This window comes from Leptonotus elevatus, chromosome 19, assembly GCF_054856555.1.
Source record: "Leptonotus elevatus isolate MCC_2025b chromosome 19, RoL_Lele_1.0, whole genome shotgun sequence".
NCBI lineage: Eukaryota > Metazoa > Chordata > Actinopteri > Syngnathiformes > Syngnathidae > Leptonotus > Leptonotus elevatus.
This window is the reverse complement of record NC_141257.1, coordinates 5,254,881-5,278,733: the sequence shown is the minus strand read 5'-3', so window position 1 is coordinate 5,278,733 and position 23,853 is coordinate 5,254,881. Positions and strand designations below refer to the sequence as shown.

The following is a 23,853-nucleotide window of genomic DNA, read 5'->3' as shown; positions in this document are numbered from 1 at the left end:
ATCTTCCTTATGGAAATGCTGATTGCCCAGTGCGGTGGCTGATTACAATGCTAACAATCAAACTGACCCCACCGCCCATGAAATCCTTTCAAGGGTGCACATGAAACACAGCCAATTCGTTTTCAGTTAAAAAAAACCAAAAAAACCAAAAAACATTATCATAGCAGTATTAAAACGTCCAATATGCGTTTTTGGCTAGAGTTGTATTTCTCAAACCCTTCCCCCACTCCTCCAACTTAGATGCGGTCAAAATTCCCTCCGCAGCACCTGTCAGTCTTCTCGATGAGCTGTCAACTTTGAAACAGCATCAAGGCGCACGGCAGCACTGCAGGTGTCTCCGAGTCTGACAGCTCGCACAGCCAATCGGCTAAAATTATAGAGGGGGAGGAAATAAAAAAATATATGTCAAGCGTAGCCTCGTAACTAAATGGCTCTGTCAAAGGGGGGCTGACAAATATAGCAAAGAGCGCTGAAGAAAAATAAAAAGTATGGCGCTGTGTTTGGAGGAAGGTGACCTTTCCGTTGTCCTTCTGCCCTCCACTTTCAAAGTTCTTGTTTGGAAATCTTGCAAAAAAGCATCTGTTTGTTTGCTGAAATGTTTAATAGGACCAAGTCAAGCTCCCGGTGACAAATATGATTCGGGCCATGTTGTTTGTCATCCGCACCCCCCCCCCACCCATCATTGACAAATACAGTTTTTTTCCCAGGCTAAATTTGACTACGGAGTTTAGCGGGTTTTCTGGTAGCAACCCTGACTCCTCTTACATTTTTGCACACCTTCCCACTCATGGATTCATGTTGGGTGCTATAACTTGAATTATACTATAATTGAATCATTATGATCAGCTTTATTGTGATTTTAAATAGGGTGCTTTAGTGTTAATGCCTTTAAGTTAAGGGTGTAACAAAAACTGGCTGAAACTGCAAAATCGTTTTTGTTTTTTTTAAATATAAAAGATGTATCGATCTGAACCATATTATTCAATTTTTAAATATATTGAGCCAAGTATCCAATTTTTATTTTTTATTTTTGGTGAGATATATCTTAGAAGGAAATTACACTTTTACAGTACAGACAAATTCATTTAAATGCATATAAAATATGGGTGTCAGGCGATTACATTTGTTAATCGTAAATAATCGCTTCAATAGTTAACTCCCGATTAATCGAAAATTTTATATCTGTTATAAATGTACAATCAAATTAAAAAACATTAAAGTGGGGAAAAATGTTAAACAGAGAAATAAGGCTGCATCTTTTAGTCATTGATACAGTAATTCCATAATAATTCATAAACTGCAGTTAAAATGAAAAAGTATGATATTGATTTGTGTTGGTCATTTTTCTGCCACTAGATGGCATATTTGCATTTGCTCAGTGCATTTTTCTTTTCTTATTAAGAGCTATCTAATCTTTAACATGAAGTCACTTGTAAAAGTCTGCACATTTTTAAAACTGTAAAATACAACTTGACATCAGTCTCCACAAATATATGAATCATTATTAAACATATTACTGCTCAATTTTGACATGGACGTGTCTGCTGCATTGCGACTGGAATTCCTCCAGTGTAGGCTTTCCAAGTAAAAAAAAAAAAAAAAAAAGAAAAAAAGAGGCTTTAAATGAACCTTAAATTAACTCAAGATTAACACACTAATTTAATCTAATCATCCTTGAATTGATTCACACCCGGCCTACTTTTAGCCTACTCGAACCGAACTCTGGTACAGACCAAATCCACGCAACGAACTCTGGTGTGATTCAGTTAGCCGTTGAGAATGGACCCAACTTAGTCACTTAGTGGAAAAACATTGACATGACTAAACAGTAAACCACCAAATTTCCATTTTGCTTCCTGTTGTTTATTCACACTGTTGAACTCGTTAGTCCTTGTCGAAAAACATACGATTTTCTTGCTTGATTTGTATCCACTATTTCATTATCACCTTTAAATGTCGTAATATTTGGCACATTAAAAAAGAGTAGTTGTGAGATAGAGATCTGCATGGATGAAGATTATGGTCATTTTCCCACATGTTAAATGACAATAGTCTTCTTTTAACAGCCAACTAGTTGAGACTCATTTAAGCAACAATGAGTTCCACAAAATAAACCCGAATCACATTAGTCGATAAAACCGTTTGTGAACCTACATTCTCGTGAGCAATACTTGAGGTTCAATTGGTTCATGTTGCAGTTGAAAAATACATCAATTCTATATCGCCGTGAAAGCCATTGAAGAGGCCCTCACGCCATACGTAAATCTTTCAACTTCAAGGAAGGTGCTTTGTGTGTCTACACGTTCCCCTCGTCTACGTCTTGTGTTAAGATTTACACTTGCTCCCCCCCCCCCCCCCCCAAGGGATGCAGCTGCCATTTAAAAAACACGGTCGCACAGATACGTGCGCACCGGCGAGCCCCTGGGATCCATAAAGTACCAAAGCAAAAGGTAAAGAGGAGGGTGCGCGGCGTCCAAAAAAACGGTGTCTCCAAGCACGTGAAGCACGAAATAACGCTTTACGCGCGACCAGGCTTTGACGAAGATCGCTGGTGCGTCACCTCAAGTATCCAGCCAGGTTCTATCCATATAAGCCCCACCCCTTGTATTTGCTCAAGCGGCCCGTCTTGACCTTAGCGTTGGAGTGCTACTTAAGCAGTTTGTGATCTCCCCTGAGACGAGCGCTCTGAAGCCAGGAGAGCTTGTGTGCTTTACAAACTTGTTAGGAGGAAGCTGAGATGTAGGTTAGTTTTCTGCAACCCCCCCCCCCCCCCCTGCTTGATTCTGTAAATATCACTAAAATGTCTTCAGGGTGTCGAAAAACAGCTTCTTTTTTTTTTTATCTCAAACCGCAAGCGTTATGTTGTGAAAGTTGCATTGTGCTAACCAGATGTGGTCTTCTCATGAGAATTTAGTAAAATTCACAACTGGACTATTTTCCTTAACATTCCAGAGCTTTACTAGAAATGGTATAATAAAAAAAAATTAAAAAAACTCTACTAAACCCGTTACACGCCAGCTTTTTCCCCTCACTGTACTGTGTGTGAGATACTGATGGACAGAAAAAAACCAGTCAAGTAGTAGTAGAGATGTTTGATACCACTTATTTTCAAACACATACCAGTACCCAAATCAAGTAGTCATTGATATCAAGTACAGATACCACTTGTTTTGATACACAAACTTTCCCCCAAAAAACAACGACAGATCATTTTAATGAAGGACCTGTATATCTCAATAAAACATTTTGTCTTTTGCATGAAATTAATGACATTTTTCTTTTTCCGATACCGGCCATCAGATTATCTTAACTCTCTCACTTCCAGTCATTTTCACTGAAGCAACACCCCTTCGCTCCCGGCTTTTTTTTACTGGATTTTGACAGATTTTTTGCAAAGCCCACATAATATTGTGTTCTACTTCTATTAAAAACATGAAAGCTACCAAAAAAAGATTAGAGTCTCTTCTTTCATCAGGGGGAAAAAAAATGATATGTTTCCGTTCTGCAGCAATTACCTAAGTTTCACCGTTATTCACAAATCTGTTTAAAACACAAGAGAAAGGAGCTTTTTTTTGCAAAATGGTCTCTTATTCTCTGTTGCCACCTGCTGGCCGTTTTTGTAATAACTATCATTGCTTTAAGTGTTCTCTTCGGTTCTGAGGCTGCATCAAGGTTTTCTGTATGCTCTAACATAAAAAAAAACAAAAAAAACATATAAATATGTTTTTGGGGACCGTGGCAATATTTAAAACCGAACATTTGTGTACAATTTAGGGAGCAAATGAGTGAATGGGGTAAGCCGTGTTAACACGCACTTGTATGCCTCTTTTTAAAAAGGGAAAAGCAAATAAATCCCCTAAATGAAGATCTACTATTAAGCCTCTGATGTGCCAAGTTAAGAGTTCATTTTGGTGGAAAATTCAAAATAAATTCTATTGGCTTTGAGAGCTATTCCATAATCGCTCTTTAAAAGTCAACAACAGCGTATGAGGGTGCAGAAATGGTCTCATATGATAAAAAAATAATATCAACTGAATGTAGACTGACAGCCAGCTGTAGGTTTCAACATTTAACAGGAATCAGGAGAGGAGAATAGGAACAAAAACAAAAATAAGTCAAATGACTCAGCTGTCTCTAAAAGCATCCAAGTCTGGCTCATGTTCGCGTCCTCGTCTTTGGGCCAGATAACAGACATGAAAATCTGGAGCTGACCCACCTCCAGCCATTTCTTAAAATATGATATGAATCAAACTCTCCCTCCTACCATTTTCACAAAAACACTCACACGATGATTTCCTTTTTCTGGTAGGGCTGCGGTCCTCTCTTCCTCTCTACCGCTGCCCTCGTAAGCTCACTATGTTGGAAAAAGCTCACTTATGAGCCCAACAAAGAGAAACCCCAGGTGACATACAGTTCATCCCGACAGGACCATAAAGGAACGCATCGACCACCACCCTTGCTCACTAAAGAGAAATATGTCCATTTTCTTACCCCGCGAGCTGCTGCCAATGCGATCCAATTGTGGGCCAACAGTCATTATTTCTATAAAAATGGCGCCGACAGACATGCATTGTTGCGCATTGTTAAAATACTGCAGGACACCAAGCAAAAGCCTTTTGACCTTGCGTAAGCTCGGGAAGAGCGATCGCGCCCTGGATACAAAGAAATCAATATTCTGCATTTAGCTGTCGAGGGGCCTTTTGTTAAATGGACAAACATTCCCGTAGGAGTGTTGACAATGAATACAGTTGCTGCCAATTATATATATATATATATATATATATATATATATATATATATATATATATATATATATATATATTCACAAAAAAAAGTATGTACTACGCAACCCCATCTTAAGAGCTGTTTAAAGGGAATTTAGCGATCACCTTTAGAAAACTACGCCAAAGTCAAATGGGAGACAAAAACATCATTAACACAGAGTTCATCGGAGCATGAACGCCCCCAATTAGCTCACGCTAAGCTATTGGATTGTAAATAAAGTTCAAAACTGATTGATATTGGCAAAATTCAAACAGAACCTGTTCATTTACCCCCCCCCCCCCCTCGCTTTATTTGATGTCAATTTGGAAACATTCAGACTCTCTGATATCAATGAGTTGAGGAGAGATCGGAAGAACTTACTTCTGTCCGTGATTGGTGTAGTTGTTGTCGTAGGACTCGTATCCTTGGTCATCATACGCAGTTCCGTAGCCGTTGTCATAGTCCTGAAACAAAGATTCCGACAATGACTCAAAAGGAAACAAAAGAGTTGGCCTCGAGAAAGTGATAAGCCAAGTGATGACATCTGAAGACTTTCACTTGTATAGCGCTTTTTCTTCCTTAACTAATCAAAGCACTTTAACCCGTGCCCGTTATTTTGTTTTGATTAAATTATTGTATTTTTTTGCCAAAATCAGACTTTTCCTTTGAAGTGTGATAACTTAGTCATTTATGAATATTTTTTTTCACTTTCAACCGCTCAAAATGTTCACTGGAATCAGACCTATCTATACATATATAGTTTTTATTTTTAGTTTTTAATGCCCCCTATGGAAAATAATAGCAGTATTATGCTAATAGCAAGACTAACTATGCTGTATATATATATATATATATATAAAATAAAATACAAATTTGAATATTTCATATGACATAGTTAAAGGCTCAAACAAGTCCATAAGTCATAACAATAGATTTTTTTTTATACATGCCCAGTTTTTACACAATGGCAGTTTTCTGAATAGCACAAAATTCTTGTAATTTTGTCCCAAATCAGGCTTTTCCTTTGAAGTGTGATAATTTAGTCATTTATGAATATTTTTTTCACTTTCAACCGCTCAAAATGTTCACTGGAATCAGACCTATCTATACATATGTAGTTTTTATTTTTATTATTTAATGCCCCCTATGGACAATAATAGCAGTATTATGCTAATAGGAAGACAAACTACGCTGTATATTAATATAAAATAAAAGACTAATTTGAATATTTAATATGACATAGTTAGAGGCTCAAATAAGTCCATAAGTCATAACAATAGATTTTTTATGCATGCCCAGTTTTTACACAATGGCAGTTTTCTGAATAGCACAAAATTACAAGAATTTTGTCCCAAATCAGGCTTTTCCTTTGAAGTGTGATAATGTAGTCATTTATGAATATTTTTTTCACTTTCTACCGCTTAAAATGTTCAGTGGCATCAAACCTATCTATACATATATCGTTTTTATTTTTATTTTCATTTTTTAATGCCCCCTATGGACAATAATAGCAGTAACAGCAAAACTAACTATGCTGTATATATAAATTATGGATAAATATAAATCAAAGTAAAATATTTAATATGACATAATTAGATACTTGAATAAGTCAATATGTCGTAACAAGATATTTCTTTCTTTAGAATAAGAAGGTCAAAGTAACAATAACTGATTTTGATGACACTTTAGAACAAATATGCAGAATTCATGAAACATGAAACACCAGTTACTGAAACGGAGAACTACTACTAACTGAACACCAGAACTACATTTTTTTTTCATTTAACATTTCATGCAATGGGTCTTGATGTGTTTTTTTGCAAATGTAAGTTCTACATTTTGCGCAATCGTTTGAAGCCTGAAGTAGCTTTGTGCAATGGCCACATCGTTTGCGCTTAGACGGGGGTTCAGCACGCAGCTCCGCCTGCTCCACCTGCTCCACGAAGCCTTTGCTTCCCGTTTCAAAATTACAGGCCAAATTAGAGCCTTGCCTCGTTCCTCAAGCCGCTTGAAGCTTTTCTTATGGTTTGCTGTATGATGCCCTCGTTGGAAAAAATAAATCTAACGCAGTTTCAGGGCTGCTGATTCTGGCTACTGCGTAGAGGGTTGTGGGTCCTAAATCCCAACCTCACGTGACCAACAGGAGACATTAGACAATAATTGAATCCTCAAGTCTTAAAAATAATGTATCCTTTTTACATCAATACAGGCCAAACTTGCTTACTACGCTTGAACCGCTAGAGCAGCGACTGCATATTCTTTGTGTCAAATGAGTGACAGCGGGACGGAAGGACGCATGCGGCGGTCACGTCTCATCACCACCTCAAAGCCTGAGCCTTGAACATCTGTTTGGACTCTGGCAATGTACAACCCGTCCACCGCTCTTCATGGCACACGCACACGCCCCTCCGCCAAGAGAAACATCAAAGCCAACCCGCCGCCGCACCCGTCCTAATTCCGGATAAACGGGACTTATGCTCCACAAAAGGTTTCGACCCCTGGCGACATGTCTCATATCCCCCCCCCCCCCCCCCCCTCATCGCGCACTTCTAGGCTAATTCCATCTGCGCCAGATTTGCATGCATGAAATTAATGTCTGTAAGATTTAGCCCCACAAGAAATGCTCATCACATCCGCTTTATTATTAAAGGTACTAATGCCTGATTACAAATGCACTTTTTTTTTCTTCCAAAATGACAGTTCAAATTGAGTCTTTTATCATGAAGTCTCCTGGAGAAAACTGAGGAATTTTACGACTTAGATGTAGAAAGTTCTTCAATATGTTTAGTTTTGTAGGCAATGGAATCAATGGTGGTCAGTGAAAGAGATTTACTTGTGTGTGTGTGTGTGTGTGTGTGGGGCAAGTTTCGGTCTTAAGTTGAAAAAGTGATTTTGGGTCATATTTTTTTTCCAATTTGCTTTCATTATTTTATTGTATTGTTTTTAAACCGTAATTGGCTTAACAAGGCAAAGCACGATTTAAATAAATAAATAAAAAAAATCTAATGAAAAAATAAAATAGATGGATGTATTAATCTGCTTTTGCAATGAGTTTGGCAAAATGTGCTTAGTCAGCAAAAGCACATTTTACTCTGCTTAAAATGAAATTTGCATCGTCCCAAGAATCCAAATGGACTAAATACACAATTTATTGCTTTAACACTGAGATATTCTCTCCATTAACTATACAACTGACGTTAACTAATTGCAAGAAAAATGGATCAAAAAGCTATTTTCCAAGTGTGCCTGTTAGATGATCAATAAAACAGTTTGCAGCATTATACTCTGACAATCGGTGGTAAAAATAAATACAATTTGACCAGCCAACCTTTTCAAATCGTTGCTCATGGCTATGATGAATTCACATTGCAATAGAGCAGCAGCATTGGCGGAATCCATCACAAATATACATCCACGTGTCATCATTAGGGTCACGGGGGAGCTGGAGCTTTTACCGGCCGACTTGGGGTGAAAGGTGGCGGACACGCTGTAGTGGTCACTGGCCAATTGCAGCTCATATACAGACAAATAACCAATGACACTCACATTTCACCCCTGTGGACTACGGAGCGTGTATTGAAAAATGGAAGGGCGCTGAAATCAGTCGAGCAAAGAATTATTTATTGTTTATATTTATATATATATATTTAAGTTATTTAGTACAACTACTATATAAGAGTTTTCTGTTAAAGGCAAATAGTTTAGAATTGTCAAGATTTTGGGGTGGCCCCTGCCCTGTAAGCCCACGAGACTAGATCCACCCCTGCAAGGAATTTCAACCAAATCTCATCTCCACATTCAAAACTAAACCGAGAGGATATTGTAGTAAACTGATGATTATTAATATGCATAAATCGGACCTCGGCAAGGAGCAGAAAGTGGAATTATTATTATTATTATTATTATTTTAGTCATAAAAAGTAAAGTCTTTTTCTTCTTAGCCTTGCGGCTCGTATCAAATGTCCATTCTAGTACATGTTGCAGGCCGCTGAAAATTGATGGCGGGCCGCAAATGGCCCCCGCAGGCCGTAGTTTGGACACCATTGACATAGATTCTTCGATTAAACCCGAACCTCAGGATTGCAAGGCAGACATGCAAACAATTCGTCCACCTGAAATTGCACATTTAATATAATCCTAGGAAAACATAACACAGTTGTTGATAGTTACAATTTGGTGGATTTGCTACAAAGGGTTAAATGTTTATTATGTGACTTGTCATATGTAATGTGTTGAATTAAACTATGGATGTGATACACAAACAAGTGACATTAACACAATTTCTATTAGCATTATTGCCCAACAAATTGTCTGCCACTCCACTCCCCTCCACAAGCGAACAAAACACAACCCAGATATTAAATCACAATTGCATCCGGGAAGTGATTGGCTTATCTCAGCGTTCCCCGAGTCACTTTAACCGACAGGCGGCTGAAATAAACAATGTAAAATGCCAGAAATGTCAGCATGATATGAAATCTTTTTTGGTCAAAAATAATATTTGTTCCCGTTTCCAAACCCCGAGTAGTGCTTATTGTCATTGTTTTAAAGTTATAAGCTCCGAGTGCAGGCTGGTAAAAAAAAAAAAAAAAAAATGAATAAAATATGTTATGAATATTGAATAAGCAGCGACACAAAAAGTAAAATCATGTAGCAGAGCGGTGAAAACACAGTCTTAGCTGTCAACTAAAAACACTGGTATATTTACACAGTCAAAAAGGGTGCACTGGATAACAAAATCAACTGTCACGTATGAAAAAGCATACCAAAAAAAAAAACAGAATAAGGACAAAATAATAGCTGTCCATTTGAATATAGAGCACACATGCGGTTCATTTCACTTGGCATGTCAAAATGGTCGCAAAAAAACAGAACAATGCACAGCTGCCTTAACTTCAGAGAAAGATTTACATTTTCACGCTTTTCTCAAGAGGGAAGAAATATGGCGCTTTGATACAAAATTAATGTATGAACCAGATATTATAGTTTGCCATATGGTCATTTGATCATAAATTAATGAGACGATTGCTTTTCCATTTTAGCTCGATTCTGGTTAGAATGCAGATGGAAGAATAATAGTTATCAAACTTTAGAGTTAGTTATAGATTATATATATCAATATGCTCACATGAGAATTGAGTTTGGAAAACTCTGCGTAATATATTCAAACTGGACTATTTCCCAACAACATGAGTCGCACGGTTTTTTTTGCATGAGCTTTGCGCATATTTCAAGTCCCACCAATCAGATACATCTGTTTTATACTAATTGCCTTGTGAAATGGGACGGAACCCCCGAGAGAACGAGTCTGACTACGAATTGGTCTACCGTGGCTTGCTTTTACATTCTGCACTGCCAAAAAAGTGGTTAAACAATGGACTTGTTGAGTGTTTATTATGTCTTTAATTGCATCCCCGTTGAGTTAGAAAGTACTTTGGAGGTGATTTAAGGTGAAATCTTGCTGCGGACTCGACTCGCTGGCTGGTTGCGGAAGTTTAAATCAATGAATATTTCAAGTGGGTCAACGTGTACAAAACAGTGCTTATTAAGAGGAGTGTGTGTGTGTGGCGACCTATTTCAGTGGAAGTATCCATAAAATGTTGGTCCTCCCTCTCTATATTATGGAAATAACATGCCCACTTTTTGACACCAATATTGTTTATACAACAATAACAAACCTGGATTGGTTGGCAAACTGCCCGAAGCCGGCTGAGGTAGGCTCCGTTTTTGAAACCACAACTTGTCAAAGTTCAATCATTTCAGCAGTTTGTCTGGAAAATGGTTAGATTACTCATGATTATAGCATTAAAATATATATAGGTACGGAGAACATTGTGTGCATGAATGGCCCCAACATCTGAAAAAAAAGAGTATTCCGCTCTGTCCTCTGAGCAAGGCACTGTCAGTGTAAACAGTTCCCTGGATGATGCGCTGCCAGTTGTATAACCTTGCACTAAAGGTCCATATTAACCTTTAAAAGTGTTATTGTCATTTATTAGAGCTCAGTTCCCTTTACAAGAGCGCGCTAAGGTCGACTGATAAATCACATTGTCGGAGGATTCTTTTCTTCAGTGCGGAACACGTGGAAAATTGTTTGAAATAAGACGGATGAAATGCGGCGAGTGAAGCTATTGAGATATCTGATATCCCCCTTTACTCGAAATATCTTGGCGAGCACAATAGCGCAACACGCCCGCAACACTGCTGTGCCCCCCCCCCCCGAACACTAGACAGGATTAGTGTGACAGTGAATGGTTGGGGGGGCGGAGGGGAGTGCTGGTGGGGGTTATTGGATGGGGCAGAGGCGGCAAAAGGGAGGCAGATAGCGCTCCCCTAAGTGACTCTTTCATTTGTATGCCAGAGGACGGCTGAGAGGCGTGTTGTTAAAAGATAAGGGGCGGCCTCTGAGGCCACTAAAGACGAACAGAGGGCTCGCTTCTGTGTGTTACGACGGCGCTATCGCAGCTGCTCCTCTGCGCGCCACAACAACGCCGCAGCAGATAGGGCGACATCGATATGTTCCCCCGCACAAGGCTTGACTTAATTTTGAAAATCAATCTATTTCTTCAAATGGTGGACAGGGGTGTTTATTTACTTCACTGCCAGAGAGTACTAAGGTGTTTATTTCGGGTAAGGTGTTGAAAAACTAGAATTTTCTTTGTACAAAGGCATATTAAATATTCCCATTGGACTGCCTATATGTAATCATCAACTCCCACCATAAACTTCAGCTTTACAGATGCCACATGTTAATAAATAAATAAAAAAACAAAAAAATTTGGGTAAAAAATAAAATAAAAATGGACCCGGCCCAACTTTGAGTTGTACAACCCATAAAATTGGGTCAAAATTTAATTAAAAACCTACAAAGCCACCCAATTTTTGGGTTGTTTTGTGGGTTATTCATTTGACCCAACTATTTGAGTTAATTGAATAACCCGATTGAATTGGGTCAGAAATAAACCAAACCATACTTTTTGAGTTATTAAACCCAACAAATTGGGTCAAATAAAATGAATAGCCCACAAAGCAACCCAATTTCTTAGGTTCTTTTGTGGGTTATTTAATTGACTCAACTTGTTGGGTTAACTGAACAACCCAGGTCATTGTGTCATTCATTTGACCCAACGTTTTGGGTTAATTGAATAACCCAATTAAATTGTGTCAAAAATTAACTGACCCAACTTTTTTCGTTATTAATCCCAAGAAATTGGGTCAAATTAATAACCTAGAAGGCAAACCAATTTCTTGGGTTATTTTGTGGGTTGATACATCACAACATTTTGGGTTAATTGGATATCCCAATTCAACTAGGTCATTCATTTGGTCCAACTTTTTGGGTTAATTGAATAACCCAATTCCATTGGGTTATAACTGAACTGACAACTGAGTTATTTAACCCATAAAAGTGGGTGAAATTAAATTAATAATCCACAAAGAACCCATTTTTTTGGATTGACCCAACTTTTTGGGTTAATTGCACATCCACAGCTTTTTCTTGTTTTTAGAGTGTGCTTCTCAAGTTCATTGTAGACTAAATTGACCATAGACATGAATGTGTTTAAATAATTTGTGTGTTTGCAGTTCAGCCCTGCCTCTCACCAGCTGGAGTGGACATAAAAAGTCCACACACCCCTGTTCAGATGGCGGGGTTTTTTTCTTAAAACCGACTGTCCATCTTGATTGATAAAATGAAATGGCATATTCTTGAGAAGTAACAATAAACAACTGAGAATGTGGCTGCACAAGTACTAAAACTGATCACATTCAAACATGTTCAATGGGAGTCATCACCACCATTTAAAGTGTCTCTGAAAAAGACTAAATAAAGTTCAGATGTCCTCATAGGCTTTAACGAAACATTTGTTACAGCCACTGTATTACTTTGCAGAGTTCCTGCATGTTACTACACTGTACAAGGATGACTGACAATTTCAGATAATGGGGTTTAAACATTGCCCTCATGTCTCACATAAATGCAAGGAAAACTGATATTGTGACAAATGTCCTGATTCATTCTGAGGTCGCCCTCTTTTTTTTTTTTTTCCCCCAAGTCTTCGTTAAGTCGCATCTGAATCAAAAGCTTATTCACATCTGCCCGGCGCTTGGTAGGAAGCTCGAGCCATTAATGAAACAGCCCCGCAGAAATCCCCACGCACTGAAAAGATGAAATGAAATAGCGCTGCCTCAGCCTCACCTCCGGGGCCACGGTACATCCGGGACGGGCCACCAGCCCATCAATTACACCCATACAGCTCGCCGTTCGATTGCACACCTACACTGGGAGGCATTTTAGATCAAAATGTAACATTTTTTGCTCACGCTGACCAGTGGATGACCTGCGCGCTGCAGCAGTGGAATGGAATGAGTTCAACCCATCATCCGCCCACCTACGTGGCCATCAGTTGGTCCAATAATCCATCTGTATGTGCATATATATTTGCCAATTCATTTATATGCTCATGCAACCCACTCAACTCATCCATCTGTCCTACAGTCCCATCCATTTAGCTCAACTACTTTAAAAGTCCAGCCATTCATCTGGCCGGTCATTTATATCGCCACCCATTCAAGATAAAGTAAACGAGCACGAAGGAAAGGAAAGAAAAGAAAAGGGAAAAAAAACAAAGCGTAAGCAATAAAATGACAAAGGGGGCTGAGACAAACAGGATGCAATTAGCGCAGCTTGACTCCCAACAGAGCTGAACATGTACAGCTTGGCCTGAGGGACATGAGGAAAAAAAAAAAAAATTCCATGTGTGAGTATGAGTGTGAAGCGGTATCAGAATGGAACAAGCAACACAAATACACGCGAATGACAAATTTCCTGCTCTTGGCGTCCAAAGAGCTTCACGTCCACAGTCAATGCACTGGAATTGTGTGTCCTTGCCAAAGCTACGGCACGACATGGAATGCGAACGCAAGTGTATCAGAGTGGCGCATCTGCAGCGAGCGGGTGACGGCATTTGCGGCGTTCCAATGCGGCAGCAATTGCATTTTAAGTAATTTCGTAATGGGGGCTCCCAGGCAGAAACTGAATCTTCGACATTAGTGGATTATGCAAAACACAAGCCTTTGAGGAAAAAGGAAGAATCATCCATCAATCTTTACATTTTCACAACGAGTCACCAGGGACGAAGCGTTTAAAAAAACAAAAAACTTAGACCTAGTTGAATTGGGATATCCAATTAACCCAAAATGTTGTGATGTATCAACCCACAAAATAACCCAAGAAATTGGTTTGCCTTCTAGGTTATTAATTTGACCCAATTTCTTGGGATTAATAACGTAAAAAGTTGGGTCAGTTCATTTTTGACACAATTTAATTGGGTTATTCAATTAACCCAAAACGTTGGGTCAAATGAATGACACAATGACCTGGGTTGTTCAGTTAACCCAACAAGTTGAGTCAATTAAATAACCCACAAAAGAACCTAAGAAATTGGGTTGCTTTGTTAATAGAATAACTAGGGTGCCGTAGGAGAATGACTGTGACCTCTTACTAGTTTTGTTTTTTAATTATTTTCCACTACTGCCTTCCCTTACCGTATAAAATTTCTGCACACCAGTAGGACAATTACTTGCTACTCGTTAGGCAAAACTGTGTACTTATTTACATCTGTCCTACTAATACTACTACCACTGATGTTAACTACAGTAATTTCTGGACTACAAGTCGCTACTTTTTTCACTTGCATTCGACCCTGCGGCTAATACAAAAGGTGCGGCTTATCCTAATTAAGGGAAAGAAGGTAGCGGGAACTCGTTGCGGTAACATTAAAACACCTGTGGCTTACAGTCGGGTGCGGCTTATAGAGCAGATAGATAGCTTATAGAGAAATTACTTCGAGTAGAGGATTGATCATGGCATACTAGTAGCACAGCTATCTTACGAGCAAAACAATTTTCCACCAACCTCTGCCACGACTGAATGATATTTCTGTAAATTAGTCGGACCATTTTGGCATACTAGTTGAGCAACTAGATGTTACCAGTGCGGCGAAATAACTAGTGGGCATTCTGGTAATTAGTGTGTGAAACATGCTTACGAGTTGTGTACAAATACAGCACATTATTTTAGCAGTAACTTCGTAATTGAATTGCATGCTAGCTGGAAAAAAAGTAGAGTGGGGGGAAAAAACATTACTAGTATGACAGTCGTTCTACTAGCGTACACTGGCATGCTACATTGGGTGTACTAGTATATATATGGACTTTATTCAAGGATAAAAAAAAGTGGTACCGAACATCCCGAGTTCAAATGTTTTCCAGAGGCTAACCCTAAAATGGGCTAATTTTAGCAAGACAAGGAATACGGTGTGTAAAGTGACACATGGAAACAGTTGTAAATTGTGGGGGGAAAAAAAATGCATAGCATGTCTTCTTTAATAAAAAGAGCATCTGGAAAATATTTCACAAGTCCATGGACGAATGCGCATTAAACCGCGAGCAAAGCGGCAGCATCCCTTTTGTCATGTCACTGATGACTACAAAAGCGGTTTGTCAGCACCTGAAGGGGAGCGCTTGTCTTGCGACGGTGATGCATTCAGATAACATGGCGCAACTCATTCTGCCTCTAATTTACCGTGATGTGCTTAGATTTATCATCTGGCAGATGCCGGGCTCGTTTTTTTTTTTTTTTTTTTCTTCTGTCCCCCCCGCTAGATACACAGGTGCCGGTGTCGGGGGATGTCGTTTACAACGGTGACAATGATGGGAAACAGCTGGTCCAGGAGTCGTTCCCGCGACCTCCACGCATTTGAATTGCGACCCGCTGAATAAACCTGTCACATGTGCTTAGTTCGAGGGCCGCTGCGGTAATATTCCGTGTCGGGCCATCTCCGCTCTTGCATCTTTTAAATATATCATGTTGGCCCCACGCAGCTTGATAGAGCGGCAGGGGACTTTTTCGGGAAATGCAGAAACGCTATCACTTAATCTTTTGGAGATTTAGATATCACACATCTTTTTTTTTTTTTTTTGACTGTGCAGGCAAGAAATATACCCCAATACATTCTCATTCCCATATTTCATGCTGCAATGCAATGCAGTGCAATTCCAAACTACAATTCAAAAAAGGTGCATATAATGGTTGATCTGGTACTTTGAAGTTACTTAGAATCAGGCAAAATTAAGTCAGGATAAGTCACAATTATAGTCAAAGCCGACTGTGGAGTTCCACTTTAGCACATGGATGTGTAATTGTGTATACATCAAGTAGTCATGTGATGTAATCTGGCACATAAAACACAAAAATGGACAGTAACAGGAAGATTTGGCAAAGTATTCTGTCAATTATTATACATGAATGTTTTTAAAATGACATTCATATACATTTTAGATGTTACTAAAATATATATATTTTTTTAAATCCCAATCAACATTCATCAAATTCAGTGTGGCTATTGATATGTCGGTGACATCAGCACAACTGAAAATGCACCAAATACCGTAATTATCCATTTGTATTTTGTTTTTGACAAAGTGATACATAGTAGGGGTTGAACCGATTAGTCAAATGGAATATTCCATTTTTCTACTGTCAACCAGGCAAATGCCATGAATGACTAAATTTTTTTTGCCCCCCCCCAAAAAAGATGCCAAATCAATTGGGGGTATTATACAGGGAGCTTTATCACATATGGTACAACATTCAAAAACTGTTTCAAACAGAGTTAGAGATTTAAAATCAAAGTAGAGAAAACGAAAAAAAAAAGCTCCTTAAAAATTACCAAAAGAAATGCAAGAGCACAATTTTCAAAAACATGATTTTAAAAATACTTCAACAGACCTGAATGACCTTAATAGGTATGAGAAAAGAGTATACCGGTAGATTTTAAACTGGATTTAAAAGCATTTACACGTTATTGATATGTTTTTAAGCTTTATTCATTCATATTATTTACTAATTTAATTTAATAAGGGATATCAATAAATAATAGACCGTATTTAGAAAAAAGAAAAAAAAAAAGAAATAATAGACCGTATTATAAACAAAAAGCATTTTGCTTTAGGGTGATTTTTTTTGTTTGTTTGGGGGCGTTTTTATACACGGGTGCGTTCTCTTCACAGGATTTTACGTTAATCGTGAATCATGTCAGCTCACCCATCTGCTACCGTTGCCAGACTAGAATGCTCTCTGGAGCAGCTAAATGTTTAGCTAACAGGGCAAGACTTCATAGTACACACCTGCGCGGGTCTGCTAGCATGAAAATTAGCTGGTTGTGGCTGCGCATAGCGGTTAGCCTCGTTAGCTTTGGTTTTTTCCCGATCGCCGCTAGTCTAAAAATATTCATAGCAGCAGAACGACGGGCCTGGCTACGAGGAACAAGAGAGGCGGCTTTTGCTATTCGTAGCAGATCTTTGGTCCTGACTCCCCTACCCTGTAAATTGCGCGAGTTGAATTTATCAAACAAAATACTAGTTAACACTTTTCGTAGCTGACATCACAATGTTCTTCTCCAGACCAAAAACTAGTCCACGACAATTACTTACATATTCGTCATAAGTGTCCTGGACAATGGGTGGCGCTGATCTGTATCCTGTTGCCGGGGGGGCTCCCCTGGCTCGTTGCACCCCCCTCCCCCTGGCAGACGGTGTGCGGCTGGGCGGGGCCCCCCGGGGTGCCGCTCCTCTGGGCATGGCCGCATGCAAAGGGGGCACTCCTCCTCGACTCCTGACAAACCACAAACGTTAGCTGAATGTGCATAAAAGCACAAATTAAGTTTTTTGCATTACCAAGCACAAAAAAATGGACGCATGTGTGCTGTGTCAACATTTCGGTTAAGCATTTAAGGATACTGTTACACTCATAGTATTGTATATCGTCAATATATTGAAGCGGACGGCAAAATGAAGATTAAAAAGTATTGGGCCCAATATTGAACCTTGGGGAACCCCACATTTAATTCCATACATTACTGCCACACAGTCTACTTTTTGATGGTGGTCGCTTGCCAGTCAGATAATGTAGCAGTTTAAATTTTCACTTAGTGAGATCTGGACAGTCATCCCACTGAATTGACACGGAATGTTTGCAGTCAAAGGCTGCTGACCTCGCAGTTTGTTAAAAACGATGCAGCTTTTATCGTGTCGGCTAAATCTTCTTAAGGGCAGGGAAATTCTGTGAAGCAACAGAAAACCCCACTAAATGTGGCTCCAAAGGTCATTTGCTTTCTATGCTTTCAATTGCATGCCGGCGAAAGCTTAGATTCTTAGCACTGTCCAAGACAGCGGTGGATGTTTACTTGATCGAAATGAGAACAGGCTGATGCTGAGGAGGTTGAAGAGTCGGGTCGAGGGGCAATCTTTTACTGAACATTCTTTCTTTTTTTTCTTTTTTTTGCACACCCTCGATTGAAAGCAAAAAGAAACTCCCATTGCAAACAAAGCGCAAACTGTATTCGACCTTCATCATATATACCGATTTTTTCATAACCAAATTATGCATGGTGGGCACTAATTACAGCTTGAATTAAAACCTAGCCAATTATATCCAATCTGTGAGCAAAGCAAACAACCTGCGTGTCCTTGGTTAACTTAGATGTGTTGCTTTCCTTTTATTGCAAATATAAACAAATGCACACACTTTGCGGGGTTTTCTTCAAACTTCAAAGCGCTAAAAATCTTCGAACGGCCACCGGTATTTTTATTTTGCGTGATGTCTCAAAGGAAGCGAGACTGGAAGCTCAGAGGGATGACAGAGAAGAAAGCGGTGCCCTGAAGATCACTTGCAGATAAAGGCGTTTATGCTAATATTTTCATTGTAAAAGTGCAAGTGCTTATAAGACTAAATATAGGATAGGGATATTTTTGCATAAAACAACAATTTAATACTTTTCAGAGGACATTTGTTGGTCCATTCCGAATTGGAACTTGTATGTAATGCACTACAACGTCCTTCGACTAGTCGACTAGTTGATAGGTGATGTCAATTGAAAAAGCCATTTTTAACACTTTTATTTCCCCATGTAATTCAAATTTACCAGAAAACATTGCTGCATGTAATCACATAATAATGTATGTGTGTGTGTGTGGGGGGGGGGGGGGGGGGGGGGTGGGGTATAGATATCTTCACGGAAAACGTACTAAAAACAATTGGATCAAAAAAGACGAATCCACTACTTGTCTTGTACAAAACGTTCAAATTTTTTGGGCCACCTTGTACAAAATTACCCAATTTGGGGGGGGGGTTTGTCTTTTACAAAATGACTATTTTTATGGGTTGTCTTGCACAAAACAACCCAAATTTGGGGGGTTATCTTGTACAAGATGAGAACAATTTTGGGGTTGCATTAAAATGACCCAAATTTTGAGGGTCATCTTCTGCAAAATGACCCAATCTTGGGGGTTTGTCTTGTACAAAATGACTATTTTTATGGGTTGCCTTGCACAAAACGACCCAAATTTTGAGGGTTGCCTTGTACAAAACAACCAAATTTTTTGGGGTTGCCTTGTACAAAATGAGACAATTTTTGGGGTTGCATTAAAATGACCCAAATTTTGAGGGTCATCTTGTGCAAAATGACCCAATTTGGGGGGTTGTCTTGTACAAAATGAAACTTTTTATGGGTTGCCTTGCACAAAACGACCCAAATTTTGAGGGTTGCCTTGTACAAAACAACCCAATTTTTGGGGGTCGCCTTTTACAAAACAACCCATTTTTGGGGGGTTATCTTGTACAAAACGATACAATTTTGGGGTTTGTCTTGTATAAAACGACCCAATTTTTGGGGCTGTCTCGTAGAAAATGACTCAAGTTTGGGGATTGTCTTGTATAAATTGACCCAAATTATAGAGGTTGTTTTGTAGAAAATGACAATTTTGGGGGTCGTCTTGTACAAAACAATCCACTTTTGGGTTTTCTTATCACACAAACATGCTCACACACATATTCATACAAACACATGTACACAGGATATGAAGCAGGTTACCTGGGAGGTCCTGGCACAGGTGTCCCTCTTGCACGGGTGGCTGACTTGCCCCTCACCGCTGGCACCTTGGCATCCTCCGAGCCTCCGTTCAGGTACGTGAGCTCCTGCAGCTGGGCCTGTCTGATCTCATCGTTGTAATCCTGCGCACAAATTTTAAAAAAAACACTCTCGCATGTGCACACACACGCAGCAATAGGCTCACTTGAAGTTAAACTGTATTCAAATACAGATGTTATCTCCAGGGCTACAGCGCCAGGAACATCGAAGCTGTTTATGACAGAAAAAAAAAAAAAAAAAAAAAGGAAAAAAAAAATTATATATATATATATATATATATATATAGGCAGACCTCCATTTGCCTTTTTCGTGCAACTACATTGGAATAGAATCACAAAAGCATTTAAATGTGTTTTGACATGACTCTTATGTGTCAATGTATTCCATGGGGACAGAAGAAAAAAAGGCTGAGTGGTGTTGGCCGCTTGGTTCGGTTGGGAATGCAGATAATTAATGAGATGTAAATCAGTATAGCTGAGAGCATTGCGGAGATCATCTATAATAAATGGTGGGAGAGTAAATAAGCTTGGTGCGGCATGTTGCTACCTCAGAGGATACAATGGTGGGAACATCCCTCCTTAATGTGTGTGGATATGTATGATTAAAATAAAAATAAAAAAAATAAAAAAAAGTTGTTTCGTTGAGGACATTTTTAATTGTGAGGACGCGTGTGCGTGAAACATACTGGTATAAGAAACTTCTTGATCTCCTCTAAGGCGTGGCCCATCCTGGCGTAGGCCTCAGCCGGCGGGGCGAAGACCTCGATGAGGACGTGCAGGTCTTCGTTGAGGTGCTGGTATTTGGCCTCGCCGCTCTGGCGCAGCTCCTCTTCCTGACGAGGCGAAAAACATTTGGGCTAAATGGGATGCCAGTTAACTGTCAGCCCCGCGCGGGTCGGCCCACATTTCCCATTACGGCAAGAGAATGATGCTTTACTGGAGGAGATATGTCTCGGGGGCTCTTGTAAACAGGCGTCCTTAGAATTATTTGGACTGCAGATGTCAGTCATGGCAGGTTGCTTTTGTCCTGTTACTGCTGCCACGTCCTCAAATGAGACTTTGGCAACATTTTGATATTTAAGCCGGTTAGTCAATTTAAATACAAGCAATGTTAATAACGTAAAAAAACTGGTACAGTATTGTTCATAGGGCTGTCATTATGAAATATTTTTAGAATTGATTATTATACTGTATAATCGCGGAATCAATCCTAATTTAATTTTTATAACTCATTGACTGCCATAAATTAATTTTAAAAAAGATTATTAAAAATTAGGGGCGCCAGGCAATTACAATTTTTAATTGTAATTAATCGTATGACTACACTAGTTAACTCACGATTAATCTCAAATTTGATATCTCTTCTAAATGTACAAATAAATTTTTTTTGAGGTTTTCATACTCTTGTTAACAAAAGTGGAAAAAAATGTTAAACTAATAGAAATAGTTAAAATGAATTTTCAATGTTTATAGCCGTCAATGGCAAGAAAAGATTATTACAAATTTGGGGCATCAGGTGATTAAAATTTTAATCGTAATTAATCGCATGACTTCACTAGTTAACTCACGATTAATCACAAATTTCATATCTGTTCTAAATGTACAATAAAAAAAAAAAGTTTTTCATACTCTTGTTAACAAAAGAGGGGCAAAAAATTAAACTAATAGAAATAGTTCAAAATTTTTTTTTTTTACGTTTTTAGCCGTCAATATCAGTGAATGAGTTAAAGTGCAGTACTTAGATTACCGCTAATTTAGATTGTTTAAATGCTGATAATTGATTAGTTAATTAATTTTGACACCTCAATGTTTAGTGTTTTTGATGTTACACTGGTTTGTAATAATGATAGCATCTCTGCTTTTCATGGTGTATTAGCATTAGCCTACATGCAAATGCTGCCATTATGAAATTGTGTGTTGCGCAAGTACAAATATTCAGACTCAAATCCAGTAATTATTGTTTTAGAACATTATGCAATACAAACGATGGGTTTTTCAAGTGCTAGCATGCCCATTCGCTAGCTAGTCTTTGGTCCCATTCCATTAATAAGACAAGAGGTGTAACTACAAAGTGAATTATTAATGTTCCACTATACAATATGAAGTGAAGCTGCAATGTCGAGCCTAAAACAATAGTTATCGGATATAAAGAGTCAAAGCATCAATAGTATTTTCATTTGTGGCGGCAGCACTTCACAGCCAAACTCCTTGGGCCAGTGTTTACTATAAGCCTGTATTTGTCACTTCTAATGATGCTGTCAGTTGCTATGCAGTTCCTGTGAGTGGTATATTTGTCACTCTTATTTTGTCATATAGAATGGAACTGAGATGGAGTTGCTGAATGATGCATATGTCGAGGTTTCTTCGAGGCCATCTGCATCCAGCTCTCGGTTTTTACTTTGTATTTTTTTGTATATAAAGACTCTGTTTTTCTAACTTCCATGTCCTGTGTACTTTTGGATCCAATGTCCCACGTGACATATATTCTTCAAGAAAGTGGCGAGAATTTGTTTGCCAGCGGATCATCAACCAATTTGCGCATCTACGCATTAATCAGCTTGTCAGTTCAGCCAGCAGAGCAGACAACAAGTCTGCTAAGAGCATATGCTGCGTTTCACGTGTCACTTTTATATCCATCCTACTTCAGGCAGGCTTGAGACTAAAAATGCTTTCAGGGGAAGAATTACGCTAGGCCTTAATCCCTCCACAACTTCATTTTTTGATTGTTTGTCGCCACTTGAGTTAAAAAGCTACACGTTGAAGTTTTTAAGTGGGTTTAAGCACACTTAAAAAAAAAAGAAAAGAAAAAAAAAGACCCGGCAAACCTCACACCTCGCTCAGGACCATGATGGCAAATGATAGCACGTTAACAGCGGCGCGCTGCGGACCACTTAGGCCCAGACAGAAACTAGGCTAGGATAATGTTGATGGCGGGAAATAGGATGGCAAAAGTCCCAAATGTCTCTGATAGCATGAACCGGTTCAGTGTCCCACTTTCTCCCCTTTTACACTGAAAGGGTCTTCTCCGGGGCTTTCCGATCGTCGCTACTTCCTCTTTCCCTTCTCCCGCCTCAGCACCACGCGAGCCCGTGTCTCTGATGTCATCTAATTATAAATAACCTTCTTTTAAGAGCGCCTGTGGTATGTTAATGATATGGTAATTTCCTCCATAAATCTGGGCTTTTACCGAGCCGCCGGTGTTGAGGAGAGACGCGGATCTGGTCCTGCTTTTCCCTTTCATGTGTTGGGATATTTGCATTGGGAAAAACAATCATTCTTGTCTTAAAAAAGATGACTCAGTTTCATGTTACAGTGAGTAATTTGGGCGCATTTGCTTTAAAATTCAAAGCATTTTGGTGGAGAAGCTATACTGTCTGTGACAGCCATGAAATTGTAAGAACAGATAAACCCTCTGAGGAACTGTTAAAAACAAATAAATAAAATAAATACAAACATTTAAAGCACAAAAGCTCATAATGGTCAGAGAATGCAATTTCTTGAGAAATTGCATGTGAAAAGCTAAGAGGCTGAATGAAAAATATTGAATGATACAGGAATGACATACGGACCTGGAATAAGCTGAACAATCAGAATGGTTTGAACTTGTCAATAGAAATTAGAGGAGAAAAAATTTGTAATTTAATTTTGGTTTTTATTTAGAAATTTTGGAGAGAAAAAAATTGCAGTAGGGAAAAACTGAACTGTTTAAAGTTGGAAAAGATTGAATCTGTCCAATTTTTTGGGGGGAAATTAGGAAAAAAAAAATCTTAATATTTGGCTTTTATTTTGAATTTATTATAAATGTTGCAGTAGTGGTAAGCAGAACAGTTTAAAGTTGGAACATTTGAATTGATCAAAAATGTAGACTAGAGGAGAATAGCAATTTGTTTCCGTTTTTTTAATTGTGGGTATTTTAGTAGTGAAAATCTAGAACTTTTGGCAAGAACTTTTTAGCACGTTGAATTCACCTTGGGAACAATTTTCAATTGCTGTATGATTTAAATTTCAAATATCAATCATTTGAATCTGTTAAGTTGAATGTTGCATTGAGAATTAATAGTGAATTTTGGAAGAAGGAAAATAGTAGCCCTGAATGTAGA

The 23,853-nt window shown here is 38.7% G+C and overlaps 1 protein-coding gene across 10 annotated transcripts in view; it reads right to left on the bottom strand.

Moving 5' to 3' along the window:
• khdrbs3 (KH domain containing, RNA binding, signal transduction associated 3) overlaps nucleotides 1–23,853 on the bottom strand; it is a 135,037-nt gene that overhangs the window by 59,206 nt on the left and 51,978 nt on the right. For all 10 annotated transcript variants that reach the window (XM_086062628.1, XM_086062625.1, XM_086062627.1 and 7 more), the window contains 4 exons: nucleotides 20,440–20,586; nucleotides 19,698–19,837; nucleotides 17,260–17,440; nucleotides 5,146–5,228 (listed from right to left, as the gene is read on the bottom strand). In XM_086062628.1, coding sequence (XP_085918754.1) covers nucleotides 5,146–5,228; nucleotides 17,260–17,440; nucleotides 19,698–19,837; nucleotides 20,440–20,586 — 551 coding nt within the window. The remainder of the gene's footprint in view (nucleotides 1–5,145; nucleotides 5,229–17,259; nucleotides 17,441–19,697; nucleotides 19,838–20,439; nucleotides 20,587–23,853) is intronic.